The sequence below is a fragment of the Sparus aurata genome, chromosome 2 (assembly GCF_900880675.1).
Source record: "Sparus aurata chromosome 2, fSpaAur1.1, whole genome shotgun sequence".
NCBI classification, from domain to species: Eukaryota; Metazoa; Chordata; class Actinopteri; order Spariformes; family Sparidae; genus Sparus; species Sparus aurata.
Genome location: NC_044188.1, coordinates 30,730,652 through 30,756,800, shown reverse-complemented (window position 1 = coordinate 30,756,800; position 26,149 = coordinate 30,730,652). Strand labels below are relative to the sequence as shown.

Sequence of the window (26,149 nt, the reverse complement as noted above, 5' to 3'; positions counted from 1 at the left end):
GAATAACTGATAACCTTACTAAAGTAATCGACACCAAGATATCTACTGTCCTGGAAGCTATTAAAGAACAGACCTCGCAGCTACAGGCGGTTGCCGCCCAAGTAGGCGAAGCGGAGAAACGGATTGCTGATGTGGAGGCCGCGGCAACATCATCAGAGGCCAAGTTAGCGTCTCTCCAGAAGCAAGTGCAGGACATGCGGGAGCACATAGACGATCTCGACAATCGAGGTCGCAGGTGCAACATACGTATAGTTGGCTTACCCGAAGGCTCAGAAGGCTCGGACTCTGTGAAATTCCTCGAAAAGTGGGTCTCCGAATACCTCCAAATGGATACAAAGGCAGGACGGCTGAAACTTGATCGGGCACACCGGTCCTTAGCATTGAAACCCGGCGCCGGTCAACGTCCCAGGCCACTGATAGTGAAGTTTCATAACTTCACGGATAAGCAACGCGTGATGGAGGCAGCTCGTCGGCTTGGATCCCGCCGGTCTAACCAGGACGACCCCACAAACAAGGGGCCCAGGATCTCCTTCTTTAATGACTACTCAGCTGAGGTGGTCCGGAGACGAAAAGCTTTTGATGACATAAAGGCACGGCTGAGGAAGATGAACACGGCCTACGCCTTACTGTACCCGGCTACTCTGAAGGTGACGGTGAGCGGGACTCAGAGGAGATTTGACACACCGAGAGAAGCCGCTTCGCTTCTACATTCACTGGATCAGAGGCGCGAGGACACTGCTTCACAGTGATATGTCTTTCAGTATGTGGCTTTATTTCACTTGATTTCATTTGTACATGTTATGTGAGTATGTTCTGATTGCTCCGTATCTGCGCATTTATGTGCATATAACGTCATATGTTTATGCATAATGGGTAAATTTTGTTTGTGCACCAAGTTATGGCCGCCGTGAGCAAACTTAGGCTTTTGTTTATTCTATGTGTGGGTGTCAGGGAACAACAGGGTGCAGCCTCATTCATTTATTATTGACAGATTTGTTTCTCTTTTTTTGTGAGGCTTGTGCAGAGAGAGTGTTGTGGAAGAGGTTTAGAATGCCCTGCAGGTTAAGTGGCAGGGTCAGCCCCCAGTGTACGTGCGTTTCTTTGTATAATAGTTGGTGTTCAGATTTCTCCCAGCTCAGTGATTGTTTTTATTGTATTGTACAGTTTCAGATCTGTGCTCTTGGTGAGTTATGTGTCTATATGGAGGGTCGACTTAAACGGTATGGCAAGTAATAAGCTAAGCTTGTGTACATGGAATGTAAGAGGGGTACATAGCCCTATTAAAAGAAGGAAAATACTCACCTCTCTGAAAAAAGAACACATTGATATTGCACTTCTGCAGGAAACACATTTGGACGATGTAGAGCACCTGAAGTTAAGGCAGGGTGGGGTTGAGCAGGTTTTTTTCTCCTCATTCACTTCAAGAAGTAGAGGAGTGGCAATTCTCGTGAGAAAGAGTCTTCCTTTTTCAATTATAGAATGTGTTAAAGACAAATATGGAAGGTATGTTATAATCAAGGGGGTCTTATTAGGTAAGGTTATTGCCATACTGAATATCTATTACCCCCCTGCTCACCCGTCAGATTTTATAACTAAAGTATTCTTAGATTTCTCCGAGATTCACTCAGATATTTCTATAGTGGGTGGAGATTTTAATTGTATATTGAATCCCCTTATTGATAGATTCCCCCACAAAGCCTCACCTCTTTCTTCACAAGCTAGGTCGCTCAATTCTATATGTGAAGATTTAGGATTTGCTGATGTATGGAGGACAATTCATCCTTTGGATAAAGAATACACTTTTTTTTCTGCCCCCCATAGGTGTCATACTAGGATTGACTACTTCTTTTTACCTGGGATCTCCTTACATTCAGTTTTATCTTGTGTAATAGGTAGTATTGTCATTTCAGACCATGTCCAGACCAAATATCTGCAGTAAGATCAACCTTAGACAACCTCCTTACGCAGGATGAGGAGACTCAACTTAAATTTACTAGGCAAAGACTTTATGAACATGGGAATAAACCCGGAAAATATTTGGCATACCTTACCGAAAAAAGATCAGAATCACAGGCTATTGCAGCCATTTGTGATGCTCAGAATAATCGCATATATGACACTAAGTCTATAAATGACACTTTCAAAGAATTTTATTGTAGACTGTACACATCTGAGCAACCATGTAACACATTTGAATTAATGGAAGATTTCTTCTTTCAGCTTAGTTTGCCTACTATATCAACCGAACAGCAAACCAATCTCAACGCCCCTATTTCCAGAGAGGAAGTACTGAATGCTATAAAAACTTTACAAAATGGAAAATCCCCTGGGCCTGATGGATTTGGTAGTGAATTTTATAAAGAATTTTGTGATTTATTAGTGGCCCATTACTTGATATGTTTAATTATTCTTTTTTTCACGATAGATTACCTCAGACTCTAAGAGAAGCAAATATTTCTCTCATTCTGAAAAAGGGGAAGTGTGCAGAGGTCTGTTCCTCATACAGACCGATAGCTCTTCTTAATGTGGACCGGAAGATCCTTTCAAAAATCCTAGCTTCTCGACTTGAAGACCTTCTGCCCAAAATTATAAAAGAAGATCAAACTGGTTTTATAAAAGGTCGTAACTCCCGTGACAATGTCAGGCGCCTTTTAAATGTAATTCAGGCTTTCCAGCAAAGAGATATTGATGGTCTGGTGCTTTCTCCAGATGCTGAGAAAGCCTTTGACCGGGTAGAATGGGCTTATTTATTTTATACTCTAAATAAATTTGGTCTTGGTGATAATTTCATTAGATGGGTCAAAATTCTTTATGATAATCCTCAGGCAGCTATTTTGACTAATGGGCTGAAATCGGACAGTTTTCCATTGTACAGAGGAACGAGGCAGGGCTGCCCCTTATCACCCCTCTTGTTTGCTGTGGCCATGGAACCGTTGGCAGAGGCCATAAGGATGACACCTGCTATACAGGGTCTGGTAGTCAATTATGAGCACAACATTTGTCTGTATGCAGATGATGTTTTGATATTTATTTCCAATCCAGAGACATCAATACCAGCTCTACTTAATATCATTGATCTATTTAGCAGATTTTCTGGGTATAAAATCAATTTGACCAAGTCCGAAGCGATGCCACTTGGGAGCCTTAACTCAATACCGGCTGCTTTACCTTCTTTTCCCTTTAAATGGTCCCCGGCAGGTTTTGTATACTTAGGTATATTCATAACCCCTAAATTCAAACAAATGTATAAAGCAAACTTTGTCCCCCTGTTGGAGAAGGTGAGGCAGGATTTGGAGCGTTGGAATTCTCTGCCTGTCTCCTGGCTAGGACGTATATCCCTGATTAAAATCAATATATTGCCTCGATTGTTGTATCCTGTTCAAATGATTCCTGTCATATTTTCAAATAAGGTGATGAAAAACCTGAATAGCTGGCTAAGTTCCTTCATATGGAGCAAGCGCAGACCAAAACTTAAGATGGCCACTTTGCAGCTTCCAGGTTCTGTAGGGGGCTTAGACTTACCACATGTCAGAACATATCAGCTGTGTACTCACATGAAGTATATTTATGACTGGGTTGTAAGAACCTCAAGCTCTACTTGGTTGGAAGTTGAAGCTTCCTTTTCTAAGTATCCACTAAGGGACTTATTGTTCTTCAAGAAATTTAAAAATATTAGACTGAGTTGCAATAACCCGATTACAATTAACACACTTAGGGCCTGGCGATCAGTATGTCGACTTGAGGGAAGGTCAAAGTTCACATCTGTCTTCACCCCTATTGTGAATAATCCTGATTTCCAGCCTGGGATGTTTGATGTTGGTTTTAAACAGTGGGGGGATAATGGTGTTCATAGACTGAGGGACTTATTCTCTGATAATGTGGTTATGACATTTGAACAAATGATAGAGAAATATTCTATCCCCAGACATGATTTCTTTCGTTATTTGCAGATAAGGCATTATATCTTACACTCTACTACTTTAATTGAGAGTCATGAAAGCTCCCCTGTTGAGAAATTACTTTTTTTAACAGATAAAGAGATATCTGTGAGTCTATTTTATAAAACTATGTATTCCACACCCACTGTTGGGCTACAGAAGCTTAAGGGCACATGGGAAAGGGAGCTAAACATCACAATTGATGATGAGGAGTGGAATGATGTTTGGAGACATGCTAAATCAATTTCAGTCTGCAATCGCACCAAAGCGATACAGTTAAAGATTATACACAGAATGCACATATCCCCCAGCCGCAGGCACCACTTCAACCCTGCTCTCTCACCCATGTGCCTTAAATGCAAGATAGAAATTGGTGCCCTAACTCATTGTTTTTGGTCATGTTTGAAACTGCAAATGTACTGGTCTAGTGTGTTGTCTGAGATACAAAAGATATTGGGCCTAGAACTGGAGATGGACCCTGCGTCTCTCATACTGGGCCTCCCAAGCCGACGCTTAACGTCCAAACATAATAAGAGGTTGTATTGTATTCTTACATACGCAGCGAGGAAGAAAATTTTATTGCAGTGGGTTAAGGAAGAAGTACCAACTGTTAAAGGCTGACAAATAGTGGTGTTTGATCTAGTGCCATTGGAGTACCTGACATGTATATTACATTCAAAAACAGACCAATTCTGTAAAGTGTGGGAGCCCTATTTGAACTATGTGGAGCCTGATGTCTCCAATATCATGCTGCAGGGATTTTCTTGACTGCTCATACTGTACATTATTACTGTATATTCAAGTATTATTTATATGGATCTGAGCTGGTGTTCTGGTGTTTTGATATGTTTGTCTTGTCTACTTGTTTGTTTTGCTTTTTATTTTCATGAACCATATTGTGTAGACATCTTTTATTTGTAAAAGAGAAAAGTTTAATAAAAATATTGATAAAAAAAACAAACTTTGCCATGACAGATATGGAAACAAAATGCGCCCAGTTATCAGTGGACCAACCACCAGAACCTGCTCTGGCTGATTTGCCTTCCAGCCTCCGTAAAGAGGTTCCATACAGCAGTGAGGGTAACTGTCACGTGTGACTTCCACCTTGAGCAAACCAGTGGGAGTGGGTGACTGGGAATGTGGTATTCCATTGCTCAGTGGTTCCGTTGACTTTTGGCTCAGTGTTTCCCAAAGACGTGGAGCTGGACAGGCATTCCAGCCTTGTGGGGACAAAGAGGCTCTTTCAACAGCAGTAATCCTCTGGAGGAGGAGTGGGAACACTGCTGGTCTGCTGCTGCATACTGGACTATGGGACCCACACTGATGTTCACACACACACACACACACACACACACACACGCTGTGTGACCACAACACACCAAAGGGGACAGGGTCATGTGTGTATGGGTATGAGATACATGGGGGGCCAATACTGGGCTCTCATCAATCAGTGGGTTTAACATCAGTGGTCCTCACATAATTCAGTTTAAACATATCTTTTACTTTTTTTCTGTAGGCTTGATCTTAACACTAACATCTCTGATATTCTTCTAACGCACCACAGTACTGTGTTGTGACAACCAATGAAATAGTCTGGAGCTTTTAAATTCATTACATCACACAGGTTGTATTGACAAATGAAGCTGATGTTGATTTGATGTCTGTCGGGGACAACAGCTCAGCTCCCATGTCCCACGTCCATCTCCATGGCAACAGAGCCAACAGATCACGAACAGGTGATCAGGTTTAAACATCTGGACAAAGCTAGCTCATGGACCTGTAGTTGCAATGGCTTTGTCAAGTAAAATAATCAATAACACAATAATCACATTGGTGACATTATCATGTCCACAAATCATTTGTCAAAAATAAAACATCTACAGAGCTTGTAGAAAGGTGCAGAATAAAAGTCTCTCTGCTCCATCAAAACAGTATTCTGACTGCCAGTTCATGATTTTAAAATAAAATAGCTCCAGCTCTTAACATGGTGTGTCAGCCAAAACTATAACGCCATCAGTCTCATCTGGTATCTGTGTTTTATCAGCGTCAACAGTTTGTGGAAAAAACATGTAAAAATGGGTGATTTCTGTGCCCACTATACTGCACTGCACTAACGTTAGCTACATTAGCTGGTGTAACCAAACTGGCAACCACTTGAATGGCCGAAGATTAGAACAAGCAGATAAGGAGCAGCACCGTGCTTGTGTCCATCTCATTTAACTTTGCTTTGGGATCCTCCAACTCCTAAGGGAATTCTTAGCTGCTAACCGTTCACCAGCTAGCAGCTAAGAATGTGTGTCTGCTGTTTGATGCTGAGCAGAGAGTGTGCAGAAGGTTGATCGCAGCTTATTGCTGAAAACAGCTGCCTGCAGCTGCTAGAAACGAAGCTGATGAGAACAGATGAGATGACTAGACAGAAAAAAGACAGAGAAGTTTTGATGTGTAGAATTAAAACAATAAGCTGAAAGACACTAAAATGCTCTGTATATATTAGGAACAAAGCCTGTACAGTGAGGAGATCGGGGTGGTCGGTCAGCTAAACAAACCACTGCACCTGTTGCTGGTACGCTGCAACAGGCATGCTGTTTTATGAATGATTTATGCCAGTTGCTGGCAATCGACTGATTCAGTTCTTTAAGTATCAGCTTGTGTTAGCTGTAAGTGTCCAACCTGTCCAAAGTGATGGTAAACTCCTAGAAGGTGAGTAAACCTCACATTTCATTTGAAACAAGTGGGTAAACTGAGTGTTTACACTAGCTGGAGCTGAGTAATGACTCTCTGCAGCTTCCTCACCATGAGTGACCTCTCTCATATTTTGCAGTCATTTGAGGCCATGTTGATATAGAAATGTTAGAGCAGCTTAAAGGGGAGTGAGAAGTGTTTTAATCATGAATGGTGAATGTTACATAACTATAATGAGTCAGATCAGAAATTATATGAATTAATGTCCTTGAGACGTTGAATTCCTCCACTGGAGCTCTCGATACAAAGAACATCACCATGTCTGCTCCTGTGCATTACAATCAGTCCCATCAAAGGTTTACAATGAACAACTACAGTGCTGATCAATAAGTCTATATCATTATTGAGTCAATAATGAATATGGCATTAATGAAAGTAAATGATATCAGATCTCTGCTACCTGCGGCCTGAAGGTGGAGCTTTAACTTCAACATGACACACAAACCATCCTCTACACACACATACAGTACAGTGACAGAGTCACTCACCCTGCTCCTCAGTTTGATCCTCTCCGTCACAACCAGCACCTGATTCAAGAACAAGCACTAAAGTCCATCCGTCAAGACCGAAAAACCTGCCAGCTCAGTCGCATGTAGGAATGAACATTGTTGGTGGTAAACTAGGAAGAAGGGAGTGACAGGGAGGAGGTGGAGACGGGGGAAGGAAGGGGAATAAAGAGGAGAGGAGGGGAGACCAGAGGCAGCGTGGGATATCCCTTTGAGTCATGGAAACTGATCCAAACAGCAGACATGCTCACGGAGAGCCAAACAGGCCTCTGTGTGTCTTTGTATTGTCCCGTCATTCACACTCATTACACGCTCACAACATTCAACAGCTTCTGGAAACACTGACTGTACTTTCCTTACAGGTCAATCTGTGGAAAACATGTATAATATCACCAGTGGACACACACAATGTGTGTATTCAACACACTGTGTCTGTTAATGTGATGTCTGAGTTCACTGCATCTTCCTCTGTTGTGTTTTTCTCTTAATTCTGATTGTTTTTTGTTCTACATATTTTATTTTGCTGCCTTCCCCCAGTGTGCACTATTAAGGTTGTATTCCATTTCTTGTTTGTTCTTCACATATTTTCACAGTAACATGCTGAACCAAACATAACACGCGATTCATATCTTCTTTTTTCCTGGGTGTAACTCGCTATTTTTCTCTCTGCACGCATCGTTCAAGTTCGACATCCATTAATGTTATTGTGTGCTCACAAATCTTCAATCCAAAAACCCAGACAGAGAGCCAGTGTGTGTGTGTGTGTGTGTGTGTGTGTGTGTGTGTGCGGGCACAAATGGGCCAGGTGAAGGAGGAGCCGCAGCCAGAACACCATGAGATCATCTTTTACCAGACTGCTGCCTCTGCCAAATCCTTTGTCTCCATGGTAACTCCTCAGGGAAAACACTGTTGTGTGTGTGTGTTGTTGTTGTGTGCATGTGTCTGTGTGTGTGTGTGTGTGTGTGTGTGTGTGCCACTGCAGCATGTCCCCTACAGTTGGTTAGATGTAAATCATCACATTACAGGGCGACACTGTGTCAGACGGTGCGTGTTGTCGGGGTGAGTATCAGAGCGTGCGAGGTGAGCGAGGCGAAGTGAAGCGAGGTGAGCAGTCTGAGAGCGATCGTGTCTTTGTTTTGGGATGAATCGCTGGCCTGAAGGCACGCATGCACATAAAAGACAAAGACAATGAAGGGAGGAAATTATGGGGGAGGAAAAAGAAAGGGAGAGGAATCTGCAGAGGTCATATCCCCGCCTGCAGATGACATGCATTCTGATTTGCTGCCTGTTTATGCGTGTGTGTGTGTGTGAGCTGTACATGTTGCAGCTGTTGGAGAAGCAGCAGAGAGCAGACTGTACAGCTTTGTGTGCGAATAACAAATTGGAGTGAGCGGTTTGACCTGCAGTAACCTCCGCTGTCCTGCTGAGGACACAGTCCATCCTCATCAGAAAAACAGCCATGTACATCGATTATTAACACACATATTTAAGTGTGTTGTTAGGTGGCGACCTCTAGTGGCTGCAGTATTCATTACAACAGCAAAGGAGGAAGTCAGGTTCTGTGGTAAACAAAGTCTGTGCTGGCAGGTGGATGTCTGGGTGTGAGTGTGTCTGTGTGTCTGTCTGAGTGTGTGTGATTGAGTGTGTGAATGAGTGTGTATGTATTTGTGTATATCTCTGTGCATGTTTGTGGGGGTGGGAGGGTTGGGTACTTTTAATTTTCTCCTCTTGATTTTATTTGCTGTTTCTCTTTCTCTGCGGTTGTTTGTACATTTCTGTAAGGCACTTTGAGATACTTTTATGTATGAAAAGCGCCATATAAATAAAGATTGATTTGATTTGATTTTGGTCACAAACACAGGACTTTGACTCAGGAGACTGCTGGTCATGCCCTGTGTGAAGACCAAAAGTCACGCCAGTCGTCCTCTTTATCTGCACCAAATTGCACTTACTCAAAGATACCAGCCACCTAAATACACCTGATGCTTTTCATCCAGATCCATGCACTATTCCCTGAGAAATGAACCCAAATGTTGAAACCACCCTATCTCACAATGTTAAAGAAAGTCCTTGTACTGCACCAAAAGGTAATGTGGCTAATCTGGGCCTGGAAATCCATTCTGTAGTTTTTGTGTAATCCTGCTGACAAACCGACCAACAAGTAAAAGAACAGGTGGAAACATAAGGAGGTAATAAATAAATGAAAGCATACGTTACTGTAGAGTCATGTTCATTGAGGAGTAGCTGAGAGAAAAGTGCAACTCTGCCTCTGATTTTTGCTCCCAACAAGCTCCAATGTAACCAAGCTGCTCCCCTGCCAGAACAATGAGCTCAAAGACGCTAAACACCCCGAGGAGCTGAGAGGGAGTGTACAGCCTGCTCATCACTCTCTGACACTACTGCTTAGAAAAGTCATATTGGATCCAAATCTTTATCTCTACCTTCTTTTGTGAAAATCTGTTAAAAGCCTGAACATTTATTTCATGAAATATTCATTCATTCGTTCATTCCTCATCACTATTTTATGGTTTCAACTTTAAAGCACTTGAAAAGTGACTTCTACATTGTTTCTTTAATTACAGAACCTCCCTCAGGTCAACCAGCGTATTATTTCAAAATTAAAGTGGATCATGCCCCGAGTATTCCTCAAAACAGAATTTTACCCATCAGGCCAGTTATTATTCATCCTGCAGCTCAGTGCAAACCTTTCTTCAGTTTTTGCTGAATAATCAATTAGTCTTCCACTAACTGAACAGACCAATCTGCCATGCACACCCATTCAGGTTTACACATGGAGGTCAATTAGCTCTCAAGCTGCTTCACACTGGTAAATAATCGCCATCATCCAGACCCTGATGTGGTCGCTGAGAGGCTTTAGTGCAAAATTGCCTTCATGTAATGAGGCTCTGACCCCTACACCACATTTACAACCCACAGCTGCCCCATGTGCTAATTCCTTCATAATTTCTCTTTTATAAATTCACTCATTTCCCCGACGGTCTGACACTGAGCGGCCATGATGCTTATAACAGACTGTGGTGGTAAATATCCAACGAGGCTGACTCTCTCCTGGAAACAAATGAGGCTGCACGATCGCACTCAAGGTCAACAGCATCGCTAACAGCAGCAGTGGAGCACCCAGAGGAGGCACTGGAGCCCGACAGGGGAGCCAGTGAGAGAATGGGGCTGGATGGATGTTGGGTGAGGGGGTGAGGGGGGGGGGGGGGGGCAGATAGAGTGCCTGTGTGCTGGCCTGATTATGCTCTGAACAGAATGAGCTCACATAACAAAGGATTTATTATCAGTAGCTGGAGAGTTGCTGCAGTCTGGGAACTCAGCACAGCCGTTTTCTCTGCCAGCAGCCCGAAATATGTGGCCCAGCTCGGCTTCGGTCGGTAGGTTCAAACAACAACAAACCCTGTGTTGGTCTCGCTCTCCCTCGGCCTATAAAGCAGCCAGTGTTTCAGAGGGTGGGAAGAGCGAGGGAAGGCTGCCTCTCACAGGCTCACGCTCTGCTGTTCCCCTCTCCATCTCCAACTTCTCCCCTCCAGGTACACCGAGCTCACTCCGGGTTATTGAGAAAAGAACCGGATTATCTATAATGGGATTACATTACCACTGTACAGAAATCTCATTCTGATTATGAGCTGACAAAAATCTAATTCTGAACTAGTGAAAGTGCGACTGTGATGTCTTAATGAAGAAGTAACATGTGCTCGTACAAATAAAGAGTTTAATTAATAAGCAATGAAAGTCACGTTTCCTCAGTCCAACACACTCTGGGTTCTGTAGTTAAAGCCTTACCTGGTCTGCTTTGACCTGTAGCTCATTGGTTATTGGTCATATATATGGTACATAATTATATAATACAATATGATATAATATATATTTTAGTTGGTGAGTTGTGTCTTGACAAAGAGACTTTTGCTGCATGACTTTTGCTAAAAATATTATGTGACATCATTGTTGCAAAACAATCACATTGAAGGCAAACTAAGTCATGAACTGTATCTGGACTCATTCATTGCTATTCTGCTGATATTCTGTCACAATTAACACCTTAAAGCAGCCATAGCACATTTTTCTGGTCACCATAAAATGGACTTAGTACTGAAACGTACTGATGGGAGTTTTTAAAGTGCTCTCAGTTTAAAACCGATGCCTCTATATGAGCTACATATCAAGCAAACCATCAGCAAGAAACTAGTCTGTATGGTTGTTCCTCATGCCTGCCACCAGGTTGGCTTCTGAAGGAGTGAAGCTGCTCTGTAGTCTGGCAGTATGGCAGCAGAATAACTGGTTTATAAGATGACATTTTATAGATATCTTGATATCTTGCTGTTGGCTTATGAATATAAAGATTATTAGATATAACTTGCAGCTGCTTTAAATGGACCTGTGTTTTCTAGAGCACTTTTTTCCAGTCTGCTGACTGCTTACATCACTTTACAACACCTGTCGCATTCACCCATTTAACACACACACACACATTCATGCACTGATGACAGAGGCTGCTAGCAAAACTTGCCGACCTGCTCATCGGGAGCAATTTAGTGTTTGGTATCCTGCTCATGGATACTTCGACTGCAACCAGCAACAAATAATTCCAGCAGACACAATTAAATCATAATTTCATCTCAGAAATATCTTCCTGAGCAGTTAAACACCACAATGTTCACCAGCCGGGCTCTAACAGTCTGCTGTTTGGATGTGCACGGTGGCTTTATCAGAGTTTTTTGCTTAAAACAGCTGCTGCTGCTGGAGCTCAGGTTGATGAGGGCGGTGACTGCCAACTACGGCTGTAAAACCAAAACAACGAGCTGAAAGGAGCTAAAACAGCCAGTGGAGCTGAGAGGAATCAGACAGCTTCCTTTCACATACACATGGACATCTGATTCATGTTTAATATAAAATGATGAACGATGTGACGGCCCCAGAGCCAGGTCCTGTCTGCCACAGATACTGTGTGTTCTCTGCGTCCTGCAGGTCCTCCACTGGGTGGAGCTGTTAACAACTAAATACACTGTGAATACCTGGCCAGTGGTCCTTGTTGGTTAAGTATTAAGTCAGTCAGTCCGCCTGCCTTTCAGGCTGTCCTTCATGCACCGTGTCCCATCCTTTTCTTTTTAGATTCTGTTTTTGTGTATCGCGCAAACGACATACATCACGCATCCATCGCTGCACTCATCCAGCGGCACACACCACTGTCTCGGCCAGCCACACCTCATTTGCATTCTCCTCGTTTGCGTAAAATAATGAGCGTTAATTGGTGCCCAGTCGTCTTCATCTCCCTCATTTGTTGTGGCCTGCCAGCCGGTCGGCACAGATGACCACAGCTTTGAAACTAATGCAGTATGTGACCAACAATGGTGGCCAACCCTGCCTCGGACTCAGGCTTCACAGTCAACGACCTGGGCCCAGTTGTGTGTGCGCTGCTGATTGGCTGAGGACACACTCCACCCCAGGAGAGGGAAACATCTCCGAGATCCCGCACAGGATAAAGACAATGCCCAGCTAATGTTCTGCTCAATGACTGGTCATCAAAAGCTGCAGATCATTAATCAGGTTTGACTCTGTATGTGAAGTGCCTTCTTGGATTATCAGAGTAAAAACAAAAAACCCACATATCTGAAACTGGAAATATGCCACATACGTCCTCCAATCAAAACTACCAGGTCCTTTGGGGAAATACGTCATCGGTTCACCCGTACAAACATCATCAGTTATCTAAGCACTCGGAGATATCACACATGTACCGACCACAATGTCTCCAAAGGCCTCCAACTCTGTAATACTCTCACTACATCATAAACTTTCAATCTTATGAAGATTGTATACAGAAATGTATCACAGAGACAGATTTAGTTGTGATTTAATCAACGTATCTGGAGTTGTTCTGTTACAGTGTTGTTGTTTTTTTATCACATTATCTGCAGCTTCTATATGATGAGTGTATGGAGGGGAATATAATCACAGCATGACACAATACTGTATAATAATAATAATAATAATAATATCATTTAGATCTTGTGACATCAAAGCAACTTTCTCACTGCTTTCAGACAGACTGCACTTCAGGTGTTACCCACAACAAAGGAAAGATAAGAAGACGTTACAGGAGCTCTGTGATCAAACCTGCCAACTGTCTGACACCTGCACTGAAACAGACACACACAAACGCACACACACCCTCAGCGTCTTGAAAACAACAACCTGCCTTTAATCTTAAATGTGTGAAGCTTCTACTTTACCTGATGGAGTGGTGGGTGTGTGTGTTGGGACTAAACAAACACACTGCTGCTGCTCATAAAGACGGGAGCGTGAGCTGCTGCTGCTGCTGCTGCTGCTGCTGCTGCTGTCACAAGATTCAAAAACACAAAGACAGACACAAAAACTCTGAGTGGGATCCAAAGAGGAAGCTCCTTTCTTTGTGTCCTCTCTCTCTCTGTCTCTTTCCCTTCTGCAGTCAGGGTCTCTCACTCACTGCCTCTCCTTGACACGCACAAGCACACACACACTCTCACAGCGCCTATCGCTGTCACAACACACACACTGGGCTAAAGCCATGTGGCTGCTGACACACACTGTCTGGCTGCTGCTGGTCCCCTCCCTCTCCCTGGACTCATACGCTCACTCTGTCACTCTCTCGCTCTCTCTCTCTCTCTCCTCACACACACACACACACACACACACACACACACACACACACACACTCCCCTCTCTCCCAGTTTCCCCTGCCCGGTCAGCCTCGCGCTAACACACGGACACAAGGCGCTCATTCTTTAGGATGAAGAGCGGCTGTGTTGCTCATGAAGCCCTGCTGAAATGTTCACCTCTGACGGGACTCGCAGGTAAACAAGGTGCGGAGTACAGCGGAACACTGGAACTACTGTGAACAACTGGGAGCCACGTTTCCCCCTTATGTTCACACACCTCTCCTCGTTTGAATGGATTCTAATAGACATGCTTCTGTTTATTGTTTTCTATCATGTAAAGGTCCAGTGTGTAGGATTGAGGAGGAGGGTCTACTGGCAGTAATGGAATATGATAGACATGATTATGTTTTCATTCTGACCACCTGAAACCTGAAATCATTGTGTTCCGTTACCTTAGAATGAACCCTGCTGCTCTCTACAGAGGGAGCCGCTCCTCTTCCACAGTCTGCCATGTTTCTACAGCAGCCCAGAAGGGACAAACCAAACACTGACTCTAGAGCATTTTAAAGCTGCACTATGTACTTTTAGGGAATACTTTTAATATTTACAATATTGATGAGGTAATAACACAAACTCTGAAATATGTATTTTTTCCATGAGTGAGCACAAGCTGTTGTCAGAGGAAAATAAGGTCCTAGAACACTACTGTGTGAAGCTCGAGAGGCGGCAGGGTCCGCCACATATAAACAGTAAACCTTATGTTGTCCTTTAAGGTCAATTTGTTTATTCAGTTTATTCAGTCATGAAAACAAAGAGAGTTTGTTTAGGTAGAAAAAAAAACTAAGCTATGAAGAATCTTTGTCCGCTCATTAACATTTCCTCAATAAAACAACTGAGTGCTCCTTTAAGTTTTCACCACGTCAGGGAGGGTGAGACGATCTGCAACCTCACTGACTCGAAATGCTACAAACTTCACCTGTAAAGAAATTTCATTTAGTTTGTGGGTGTGAAATAAAAATCTGCACCCATCTACACAAGACAAAGAAAGACATGGAGCCAAAATCAGAACATCTGTACATGTGTGAAGGAAACTGAAAATATGCAGGTTATTAAGAAAAACAAATGTAAATGATACATTATGAGCGTCAAGACAAATTCTTGAGTGCCTCTTCTTTTAACACTAATGAAACTTTTATTTAGCTTTAGCTGCTATCTTATTGGATCCCCATTAGCTTCAGTTGCTAATCCTCCCTGGGTCCGCACACTAAAAATGTTCCAATAAAGAAAACAAAAAAAGATACAACAAAGCAGCTTTTCAAAATAAAACATAAACAAATCAAAATGGTTTCCAATGAAATGAAAGCAAATAGTGTGAGACAGTTCAACAGGGTCCATACAACTCTAACCCCAGCAGCCCTCTCACCACAATAATGTGTTGGCATTCCAACATGTGTAAGCACAAAACCACTGGATACTTTTGACAAGATGAAAACATGATGTTTTTCTGACCCTACCCAAGTCATGTTTGTGCCACACCACAGCAGACAACATCACACTGAACCTAAAGAAACGTAAAGTCTCAACATAAAGAAACTTAAAGTATCATAATTGTTTTTGTAAAGAGGCTTTGTACATAAGTGTATGCTTTAGAAACTACATGTTCATACACACATGGGCTCAGACAGTTTGACTCCTACAACCCATATTCAAATGATACCCTTATAATACAGACCCCATAGAAAGCAGAGAGCTGAGAGATAAGTGATGAGGTGCAACAAAGATCACCGGCCAGACTCAGACAGGGAAGCTGCTATAATATTCACAGTGTTAAAGCCCCGGACCACCAGGAGGGCCCTCGCTCCTACATGGTGTCTGTAGGGACAGGTGTGGCACAGTGAACTACAGCATATAACTGTGAAATATTGATGGGAATCTTCACAGTGACGTCTCACTTTGACTCAGAGGCCATTGCGTGTGCAGATCCAACAATGTTTCCAGGTACAGGAGAGATACACCAAAGGAAGAAACAGCATCATGTGTGAGTGAGGTCTGAGACAGCAGGTCCAGAGCACCTGTGTCTCTTTTTCTTCACTCAGAAAGCAATGCCGCTGTCATCACGTGACCTAAATGTGGAACCTGGAATCAGTGAATAGACCAAAATAAGAGAAACATGCAACTTTCCGTTCCATTGTCAGTCGACACTGTAACGTGTAAAGACGTACTGATAAACATGTCGGTCCAACCTGTCTGACATTTCCACTGTACTTCTCCCACGTACTGTGTTGCTCTGCTAGCTTCTTTAATATGTACAAATCAGCAACATCTCAGACTATCTGCTAGTTTGGAGTGAGGTAGAGAAATATGAAAGCATCAAACTTGCATTGTAGATGAATTTGATGTATATGCCATGAAGTAACATCATTACAAAGGACAGTTAAATCGTATGTTAGCTTGTGTGCGATGCAGGAGTTTCATACCCAGAAGTTAGTGTAAAAATTGTGATTCTGTCTATTCTCAGCATCTCGAGTTCCAGCTGAGGTGGTTAATGGACAGTGAGGTAAGATTATTTTGAACTACCTCTGTTATAAAGGTATAAATGAGGGAGGTAGGTTGAGAAAATTACCCTACTCCCTGGGAAAATGAGACATTTACATAAGCACTATCTTAAAGTGGACACTGTTATAAAAATGTGGCTGTGGTTCTTATGTAATGAAATGTAACATGTGTCAAAACCATCAGCCGGGAGAGTTCTGACAAGAGACTGGGCGCAGGGTGAGTCCTGTCAGGGAGAACTGACAGCAACAACCACCAAGAGAAAAAGACAGATTGATGCTGGATTCTTTCTTTCGGAGCAGACGGAGGGATGCTGTAGCTGTCAGACAGTTGTTCTGATTGGTCCAGGCTGCCATGGCGCTGACCACCATGTTTGCTCGGTGCTAAAGAGAACCAATATAAATAGAAGACAAGCGTCCACAAACAAGACTGAGGTCGCACAAATATGAACATGTATGGCCACAATGTACCAGACAGAGCAGACTCTGGTGTCTGAGCCCTGCCTAGAAGTATATATACATTTATATACATCATGTAACACTGTGAGACTGGTTCACAGGGCTCAAAGAGAGTTCGAGTACAGTACTGTGTGGAGCTGTGGAGAGCAGAACAGACTGTCATCAGTGTTGAATAGCTGGTTCCTCTCTGACCAAACTGGATCCAACTAGCCTCCCCACTACAATATCACTAAGCCCAGATTCCAGCTGAAACCACTGCATGCATCTGTGTGTGCGCATGTGTTTGTGTTGTGGGTGTGTACGTGTGTGTACGTGTGTGTGTGTGTGTGTGTGTGTGAGAGAGTGTGAGAGAGAGTGAATGTGTGTGAGCGAGAGCGTGTTGTTCAAGGTTGAATGTCCTGATCTGGACAAGCTTCATTTTGAATTATATGGCAAACTGCACATGCCTGACATTCCTGTAAGGCTGGGTGGAAATTACCATGATTTCTATGATCTGTCAGCCTAAATCACACAGCTGGGCTGTTACACAGAAAATCCCAAGCAAACGGACGGAGACGCTTCATATTCAACCTGTTTCCTCACATGGAATTCTGACGCTGTGCAGCTGGTGGGAAACCCTCTCTGCAGACAGAGTAGAAGTGCTGTCGTATATCAACAGAGGCGTTCATCACCACTACGATGTCTGGTTTTATTAAACATCTTTTTATTACGTGTTCTTAATTTTGAAAAATGTGCTCTACATCCCATCATGGCCGCCTAATACATATTCAACTGCATAGCAACTTTACAGCAATGCATGGACCTCTGTTCTGAAGATCCGCTGTTGTCTAGTTCTTCCTTCTTTTAGCCCTGCTCCATAGAGAGTATACTGACATACTGTACCACAGCATGGTGTTCAGACTGTACAGAAGAGAATCATAAACACATCAGAAAGTAATCAACCTGCCTGTACTGGAGGACATCTTCAGATCACGCTGCCTCCAAAGGGCCAGCAGCATTCTGAAGGACGACGCTCACTCCTGCCACCACCTCTTCTCTCTGCCGGCCTCTGGAAGGCGCTATAGAGCCGTAAACACTCGCACTTCCACGCTCAAAAAAACGTCTTCTTCCCAAGAGCCATCACTGAACTGACCTCTGTGTGCTCTGTGTGACCGTGTTAGCTGCTGAACGACAGGCTCAGAGGCTGTGAACTGTGAGCATAGCACATCACTAGCATTGTTTCCAACTAGCATTACCTCATGTCTCACCAACAAGTAAGAAAACACCTATAGCAGAATGAACGTAACACTGAACATGTTTGTACTCACCACTGTAAAGCTAGCATGTTAGCACTAGTTTGGCTGCACTTTCTCTGCCATTCTTGTGTGACTAGCTTGCTAATAGCTTCAGCAACATAACTGCCTAGCCTTGTGGAAGACTGTCAGGTTGTTGAGAGATTTTTGACAAACCAAAAAAATGCTTCTAGGATAATAACTAACCAGCCCTAATGTTTAAGGCTAACATGTTGCAAACAAGCCTTCAGATGAATGTCCTGTTCTCTGTAAAAGAGACTTTAACTCGTCAGGTTGATTTGTCAGAGCTGATTTTCTGAAAAATTCTGCCAGCTGGAAATAAAAATAATGAACTACTAAAACACCAAGAAGGACTTCAGAGTTCTGTAAAACAAAATGCTTGATAGTTGAAGTGTGGGCTGTAAGCCTGATTCATCACATTTCACCTGTCACCTTTTCCTATTCAAACAGGTGTTAACACTTTCTTGTTAATGTTGTTGCTTATAAAACACTGACTGAGACAATGTTGCACTTTACATCAGTGTTTGCTGCTGTGTGTCCTTCCCTGCCTGCCTCTGTGGGCATGTTGCGTCACTTCTCATGCATTACTACCTCCAACTGTGGATTAGCACAACAGCATGCAGGCGGCGGCAGAAATGTGTGCTCTCACGTGCACTGTACTTGTGCACGCATCCTTGTGCTCGTGCACGATACAAAACAAAAAGGGAGCTCTTTCATAAATCACAGCTCCATAGTGCCACTAGTGGTCAGAAACTCCACAAGGTATCTTTGACCCAGCCTTGAGGTGAGGTTTTCTGCAGGGTCAGGTGATAATTCTGCGTTTTTATTGAGATTTAAATCGTTCTGCATACAGCAAGTGTTGCTGGAGTTTTGACCTCTGCAGAGTTTTTGTCGTCTCCATGCACATTGGAAGTAGGTGAAGTCGTGCCAGAAGCTGCTTCCCTGCTTCCTCACCATGATGAGCAACCCTTTTTTGAGTTACACATAGACAACTGATCTGTCGGTAATAAAGGCACAACTGGAGCTTCAAATCGCTGCAGAATGAACAGTGTGCAGACATCACATTCCAGGATCTGTACTTAGGAATAGCTTTGTAATGAAAACTTCACACATTCTCTCTCTGAGCTGAATATGCGCACATCGCCTTGAGCAGCTGTAATATGCATGTGGTGAATGTACAAAGAGAAGCGACAAGTGCGTATGAAACCTTAAATACATTTCCCTTTCAGCCTCTGTGTGGTGACACGGCGGCGAGCCTCGTGTCCTCGTTGTTGATGCAGTAAAACAGGCAGCAGACGTGCCATTTGCTGTCACACTGTGTGGATGAGCCCCCAGGTAACACAGGAATAACAGGGGGGTCACAGGTACACTTCTCTTTTATATGAACACACACACACACACACGCAGCCTCGCACTTAGCATAAACAGACGTCTGAGACAGTAAAAGCTCTCCCTCCTTTCATCTTTAATGAAAAGCATATTTGGTTCTGCTCCCCTCCTCCCCCCTGCACCACACCAGCACCCACGCACCCATTCAAATCCTAACGCCTTTATAGAAACATACAGCACAGCGCTGCAGGGCTGAGCTGAGGGAAACGCTCATTATGAACATCAAAGGCCTAGATGGGCGCTGACTTGATCCTTTGAGATGATTGGAGTATCTCACTCTGTGAACAAAAAGCTTGGACGTCTCTGCGCAGGATGGAAATTCAATTACCAAGTGATTCAGGGCCGGCGGAAGGGGGAGGAATGTAAAGATTTGAAGGAAATGGGTCATCATTTTTTGCCAGGATGTGTTTGCTGATGATGGGCGGTGGATCAGACTCCCACATGTTGCCCCTGAAGCCCGGGGCCATACTGTAGGAAGCTGCAGCTCTGTTGTGGGCCTACAATGTGCCACCAGAGAAATGGTTTATTGAACAACACCATCGCTGAGTGACTGAGTTTTCCTACAATGACTTCCACGTCAGCCTTCATGTCATGCTTCGTCTCTTAGCGCTGAAATGTTGCTCCCGTTTTTTGATAATGGCCAGCAGTGGTTGAATGTCTGGGATTACTGAGAGTTTGGCCTCAGGCATCATTTCTTTATGATGATGTCTGAGACGGGGCAGGAGACAGCAGAGCAACAGTGCCATCTAGTGCTGCTGCTGTGAACTGCTCCAACACTGACAGGAGGATTCACACATTCACACTGTTATTTGTGATGAATATGAAGCAGATAGATTTGTTTTAAACAATCTGCACTTGTCTTTAATGTGCTGGTGATAACATAGCTTTATTTTTTTTATGTCAACAGTTTACAGACATTTTTTTTTTTTACTACAGATTACAAAATAACATTGTTCAATAAGTCTTTCATCGAGTCAGATCACATCCTCTTCTTCATCAGTCTCTGGGTTCAGCACTACGGAGAATTTGATCATGTCAGCTACAGGTGGTATGCAAAGACAGATGCTTTGTGATCAGTCATAATTTAGGCTAGAATGATAAAACTGCCATGCCGACGTATTCAGTGTATCTGATAAGTCTCGTGTTGGTGTTGTTCCTGGAACATTATAATTAATGTTGCTCCAGGACCATCATTTAAACGTACCTACAGTGGATCTGGCTTGAGTATGGCACTTTCACTGTCTTTTCAGTCTTCTGGAGCTGTTGGGTTAGGGTTAGGATGCAAAAATACTCAGAGAGGTTAAGGGAACTGAAAATACTTGGTTAGGATAGATGAACTGAATACTTGGTTAGGTTAAAGGAACTAAATACTTAATACTATACTAGGTTAGATAAACATGGTTTAGATTAAAACAGAGCCTTTCACAGTATTAAGCGCCTGTTTAATAGATAACGTCTCCCGGGTGTATTTTTCTAGTCTTTTCCCCTCAGTCACAAGGCTATGACATCACCAAAACTGGGCTGGAGTATTCCCTTCTGCTCAAAAGAAAAAAACATCGAGAAACTGTCTCTAAGAAGTTCCCTGGTCCACTCTAAAGTCCTTTTTCTTATTTTGAGTTAGCACAACTCAACTCCAGTACAACAAGTCATCAGGGTGAGCTCTGACAGAAGCACTGAATACTTTCACTGAAAGAGTTTACTGGAAAACAAACAAACTTTAATAATTTAATAACCCAAACCAGCCAATGCCCCATGCCTTCACAAATCACTGAGACACTCAGGCAGTCTGATGGAGAACAAGCAGCTATTCTTTGGTTTTAGTGTTTTTAGGAGCAGTAACACACAAACACCTGGAGCTGAGACATCTGTTTGCTTTCATGACATCTGAAAGTCTCCACACAATATGGATCCATGTGTCAGACTTCATTCAGTGAAAAGGTGATGAATCCATTGACAGGGTCACCTCTTACAGACTGACGTGAACGTGGCTGTCAGACAGAATGTAGCGGGGCGGTGTGAGGGTATGACAGTGGAGATCTGTGGTCAGACCACCTGCTGCTGTTTGAACACTCTCACAGAGGAAATTCCACATGTGGATACGGAATTCATCCAATATCATCTCCCTGACTGTCCCTCTGTCTTTGCTTTTCATACCGATGCCTCAGGAAGTAGAAGCACAGACGGGTTCATTTAAAATAACATTTTTGGGTCCTTTATGAAGAGTACAAAGCATGCCTCCATGGTTCTCTATTGGCCTTCATGGTGCTCCAAAGAACTATGTTCAAATGTAGCTGTACATTAAAACTGCACATATAACTGCGTGCAACATTTTCACGGCGTTCTGCACCTTCCTGGCTGTCTGCTGTGCGTGAGGCAGCTGAAACCAAACGCTTCCTCTGAGAACAGACATGCACATGATGAAGAGTCACACCATCTCACCATCTATCTGTGTATTCAACTAACTGGAGCCCTACACAATTCATTATCAATGTTGTAGTTGCTAAGGTAACTTCTGAGGAGCCGTCCACTTTCCTCCTCTCTTGGTTTGTTTTTGTTGACTTGCCCTCTTCACTCTCACCCTCTCTCTGTCTTTGTCACCCTGCTCGGGAACAGTGTCACCTCTCAGCGGAGGCCACAGCAGCTGGTGCTAACAGGTGAGAGTGTGGCTGGCCCCTCCACTCATTACATCCCGCGTCATCTAAACGTCCAGTCGGCAATATTATTTACTGCCATCATGTTGTTGATGGCCGCTACACTGACAGTAAACTGTACTGCTGCAGCGGCTCGACAGAATAATGGAAAGTTCAGCCGATGGGGAATATCTAACAGACTTAAAACAGCTGGCAAATTGCTAATTCTGAGCATTTGGACGTGTTCACAGTTTTCTGAATACGTGTGAGGGGCCTCTGCTGCTTTTAATGTATGGAAAGCACTTTGTAGCTTTAAATGCCGTAAATGTGCTGCATTTCAATCTGGTTATACGCAGTTAAATAAAGTTCCACAGTAAAATCAAACTCTTCCTTCCAGTTCAAATGAAACACAAGCACCAGCTCATCGCAGGGCCCTCACTGATGGCAGAGGCTGCCATGCAAGGTGCCAAGCGCACATCAGGAGCAGTTTGGGGTTCAGTATGTTGCTCAGGGACACTTCGACATGCAGCTCAGCTCAGCCCAGGGCTGGGATTTGAACCAGCAACCCTTTGATCACTAGCCAACCTGCTCTACCCGCTGAGCTACAGAATATATACAGTATAAATACAAATACACAGTATACGTACAATGTCAGTAAATTCTCACAGATGTTGATCTGTGTGTGTGCAGTGTCAGTTAATCAACTCATTCACATTTACAATCTGAACCTTTACATTGAACTGGTGTACAAGAACTAGAAGATAAATGTACATGAGGTTAAAACACTTAAAGTCATAATTTCATGCAACTTCCTTTTGGAGTGTAACGACAGCCACACAGAGGTATGAATGTGGGACTAAACCTGATGTGTAACTGTGCCATGAAGAGCAACTGCAGCATGTTAGTCGGAGTCGTCCCCCTCTTACCTACGCCGGTGTGAAACAGTTAATCTTCAGTATTTACAGCTGCTCCTGTTCTGCTCCCTGTGCTGTAATTATCAGCTCAGTGTCAGGTTTTTGTTCCGCTTTGAACTGCAGGCAGAGCTGCTAATGAAGAGCCACCAGAGGCCCACACAGCTCGGCTCAGACGCACTGGGACTGGGACTGGGACACAGGCCACGTTCTACTCTACCATCCTGCATGGTTAAATGAGGAGACGGCTCGATTGATCATCTGTCAGTTTCATTTATTCCAGCATGTTTTTTTTTAATCCATCATGATGGCTGTAAAGTGTTGCCTCTACACTTCAAAGTGACAGACGTGTGTGTGTGTGTGTGTGTGTGTGTGTGTGTGGATGATACTCTTATGAATTTCTTCATCCCTTCCTGTGAGTGTTTAACCAGGAATCCACTGAGTGTTTAGAACATCTCATTTAAACTGAGGACACACTAAAAAGCTATTTTTTTTCTTCCTTACCTTGAATCGCACTTTCTTGACCATCATCCTTGAGTCCAGGTGAGGAGACAGAAACCCAAATTGTCACGTTGGCAAACTTTTCCCGAGTCCTCCCTCACTCCATTCAGGAACACAGCCTTCCAACAAACCGCAGTGAGTCCAGGTCCAGTCAAAACATCCACGCTGAATCAGTGTGCGCTCTGTGAGCTGTCTGTCTGCAGACTGAGTGTTCAATGTGCCAAAGACAACAGTGTGGCCCTGCTCTCCCCCTCCTCCCCCTCCTCTGAGACCTTCACAAAGCTTATCAGCCTGCTCATTCATTCGGAAAACAGACACACCCTCTTTTTATGGCTGGAGGGCTGCTATTAACCCCCCCCCCGCCCCCCTTCCAGCAACACCCAACAGCCCAAATATGGCTGCTGGTAAGCTCTCTTGAACTCACCCCCCGTGACCCTTTAAACCCCCCCCCCCCCCCTTGCACTCCTCATCTCCCAGCATTTACCCATCTGTTGGGCCACGGCGTCTCAGCTCAGCATCTGATTGGCCTCATCTCCATAGTTGTTCAGCTTCTCCTCTCACGCAGCCCATCTGTACGTAGAGAATACTAAGTACCGAGTGCGTGGCAGTGACGACCACTGTGATACATTTTGTACCGTATGACTGTAATGACACAAAATCAGATAAACTGACTCAAGCAATAAGAGATGGACTGCTCTGACATTGGAAGAGGTGTTTGTTTGACCTCTGACCCCGTGCTACTGCCAACACAAACACACAAAAAAGTGCCTTCAAAGCAGTCGACAGTGTCAGGGAGTCCTGTCCACTGTTAGCGAGGCAGCTCCAGTCTTTAGAAGAACAGTTCACCAAAAAGTAAAATCAGGCCATTATCTCACTCCTTCATTTTAGGTCACAGCTGAGGGGAAATTGTCTGTGGCCTTATTCTTTCCAGAGAAATAAAAGCCGTTAATGTACAAAAACGTTCAGAGTGCACTCTTTTTACTCTTTTAAAGTCCCCAGAATGCAGGAAACAAAGTCCTTCAATAAACATTTTTTGATCCCTATAACCTCACTTTGATCTCAAAATCGGCCCAGTCTTGAGGATCCGAGGCCGGCCAGCACGAGCACACCTCAGAACAGCCACCCTCACCTGGATAATGTCACTTCTGTTTGGGTGCGTTGTTAGAAAATCACAGCAGATGCACATAGGCATTTCGGACGATTCAGAAAGTTACAATCAATTTTCTTGGAAACAAGAGGAAATGTATTGTGTATATATATATATATTATATATATATCTATTGTGTGTGAAAGTGTTTACATGGCTAAAACTCTTTACGTCCATGCACTGCTCCCTCACTGCTGTCAGGGGTTACTGAAGTGGAAGATATTGCTGACTGCACCTTTAATTTAATGTCTTTGTAACATGTGATGTTTTCAGTCTGTTAAACTCATAAATATCTGTGTGTGTCTGTCAGAAGTGTCCAGCTCTCATAGATCTTGTACAGCAGTGGTTCCTGCCATTAGCCCACATGCCACCCTGACAGTATCCGCTCTGATCTTTGCTTTTTCGTCATTCTAGCAACGTAGCTATGGAGGTCAATCTTGGTCAGGCGGTCAGCCAGCTACTGCTGGATGGATTACATGTTTTCCAGACATCTGGAGGATGAATCCTTTGACCTCGGCTGACGTCAGCTTCTCACCTGGTGCGAAAGTAAGGCCAGTTTGAATGTGTTCATTCAACTAATTTCATTAGTTTTGCATCTAAAAATGGTTAACTTTTACGCAGATACACGACTTAAGGGAGAAAGTAAGTGAGCCTGTATTTTGGCAGCACAGTAGAGTCTCCATGTTTAGTCTGCCTCCAGTGACCTTCACTGTTAGTGCTAAATGGCTGATGTCTGGTGTGAGCGGACAGGATGAGTCATGAGGCTTAAAGGTGACAAAACAACATGAATCACCTGACACATACTATTATATGATAACACAGAATAATAGTATGTTTACAGGTGGCTTACGGCTCTGTACTGTGGTGGATCATCTCACTGCCTCTCTATCATATTAATTATTCATAATCTGGCAATAATGCTGGATATCATTAAAATAACATTCTGCCTCGCATGCCGCAGGACAAATGTTGTTCTGTAAACTTCTTCTCACTAAACACACACATGAACACATTCTTGCATTATTGATGATTCCCAACGGGGCACATTGCTGGTGCTAATGAAGCCAAGCTAATTAAGAGCATCACCAACACAAAAACCCAAGTCAGACTTAAATTTTCAATAATACATTTTATTCCATTAAAGATTCTTTTTTTTTCTAATTGTACACTGGAATGTTAAGATTCCCCTTCTTCAGTAATTTAGTTAAAAATGCTCAATCTAGTCATTTTCAACCCCACATCCACACAACCATTGCTAAATTGAAATTTGGGGAATACAAATGAAAAAGAAAACAAGAACATGAAAGACAAATGTTATATTTTGAATAATGGTGATGTACTGAGGATGCAAGTAAAGGATGACTGGGGGGATGAACAGGAGCGCCGGCAGCACAGCTTACTGCCAGGCTCCACTCGTCTCTGCTTA

At 43.4% G+C, this 26,149-nt stretch overlaps 1 protein-coding gene across 1 annotated transcript in view; it reads right to left on the bottom strand.

The window, feature by feature from the left end:
- phldb1b (pleckstrin homology-like domain, family B, member 1b) overlaps positions 1 to 23,789 on the bottom strand; it is a 131,466-nt gene extending 107,677 nt beyond the window's left edge. Inside the window, exon 1 of the mRNA XM_030396997.1 lies at positions 23,580 to 23,789. Coding sequence (XP_030252857.1) covers positions 23,580 to 23,606 — 27 coding nt within the window. The 5' untranslated portion in view covers positions 23,607 to 23,789. The remainder of the gene's footprint in view (positions 1 to 23,579) is intronic.
- Positions 23,790 to 26,149: the final 2,360 nt, after the last annotated feature.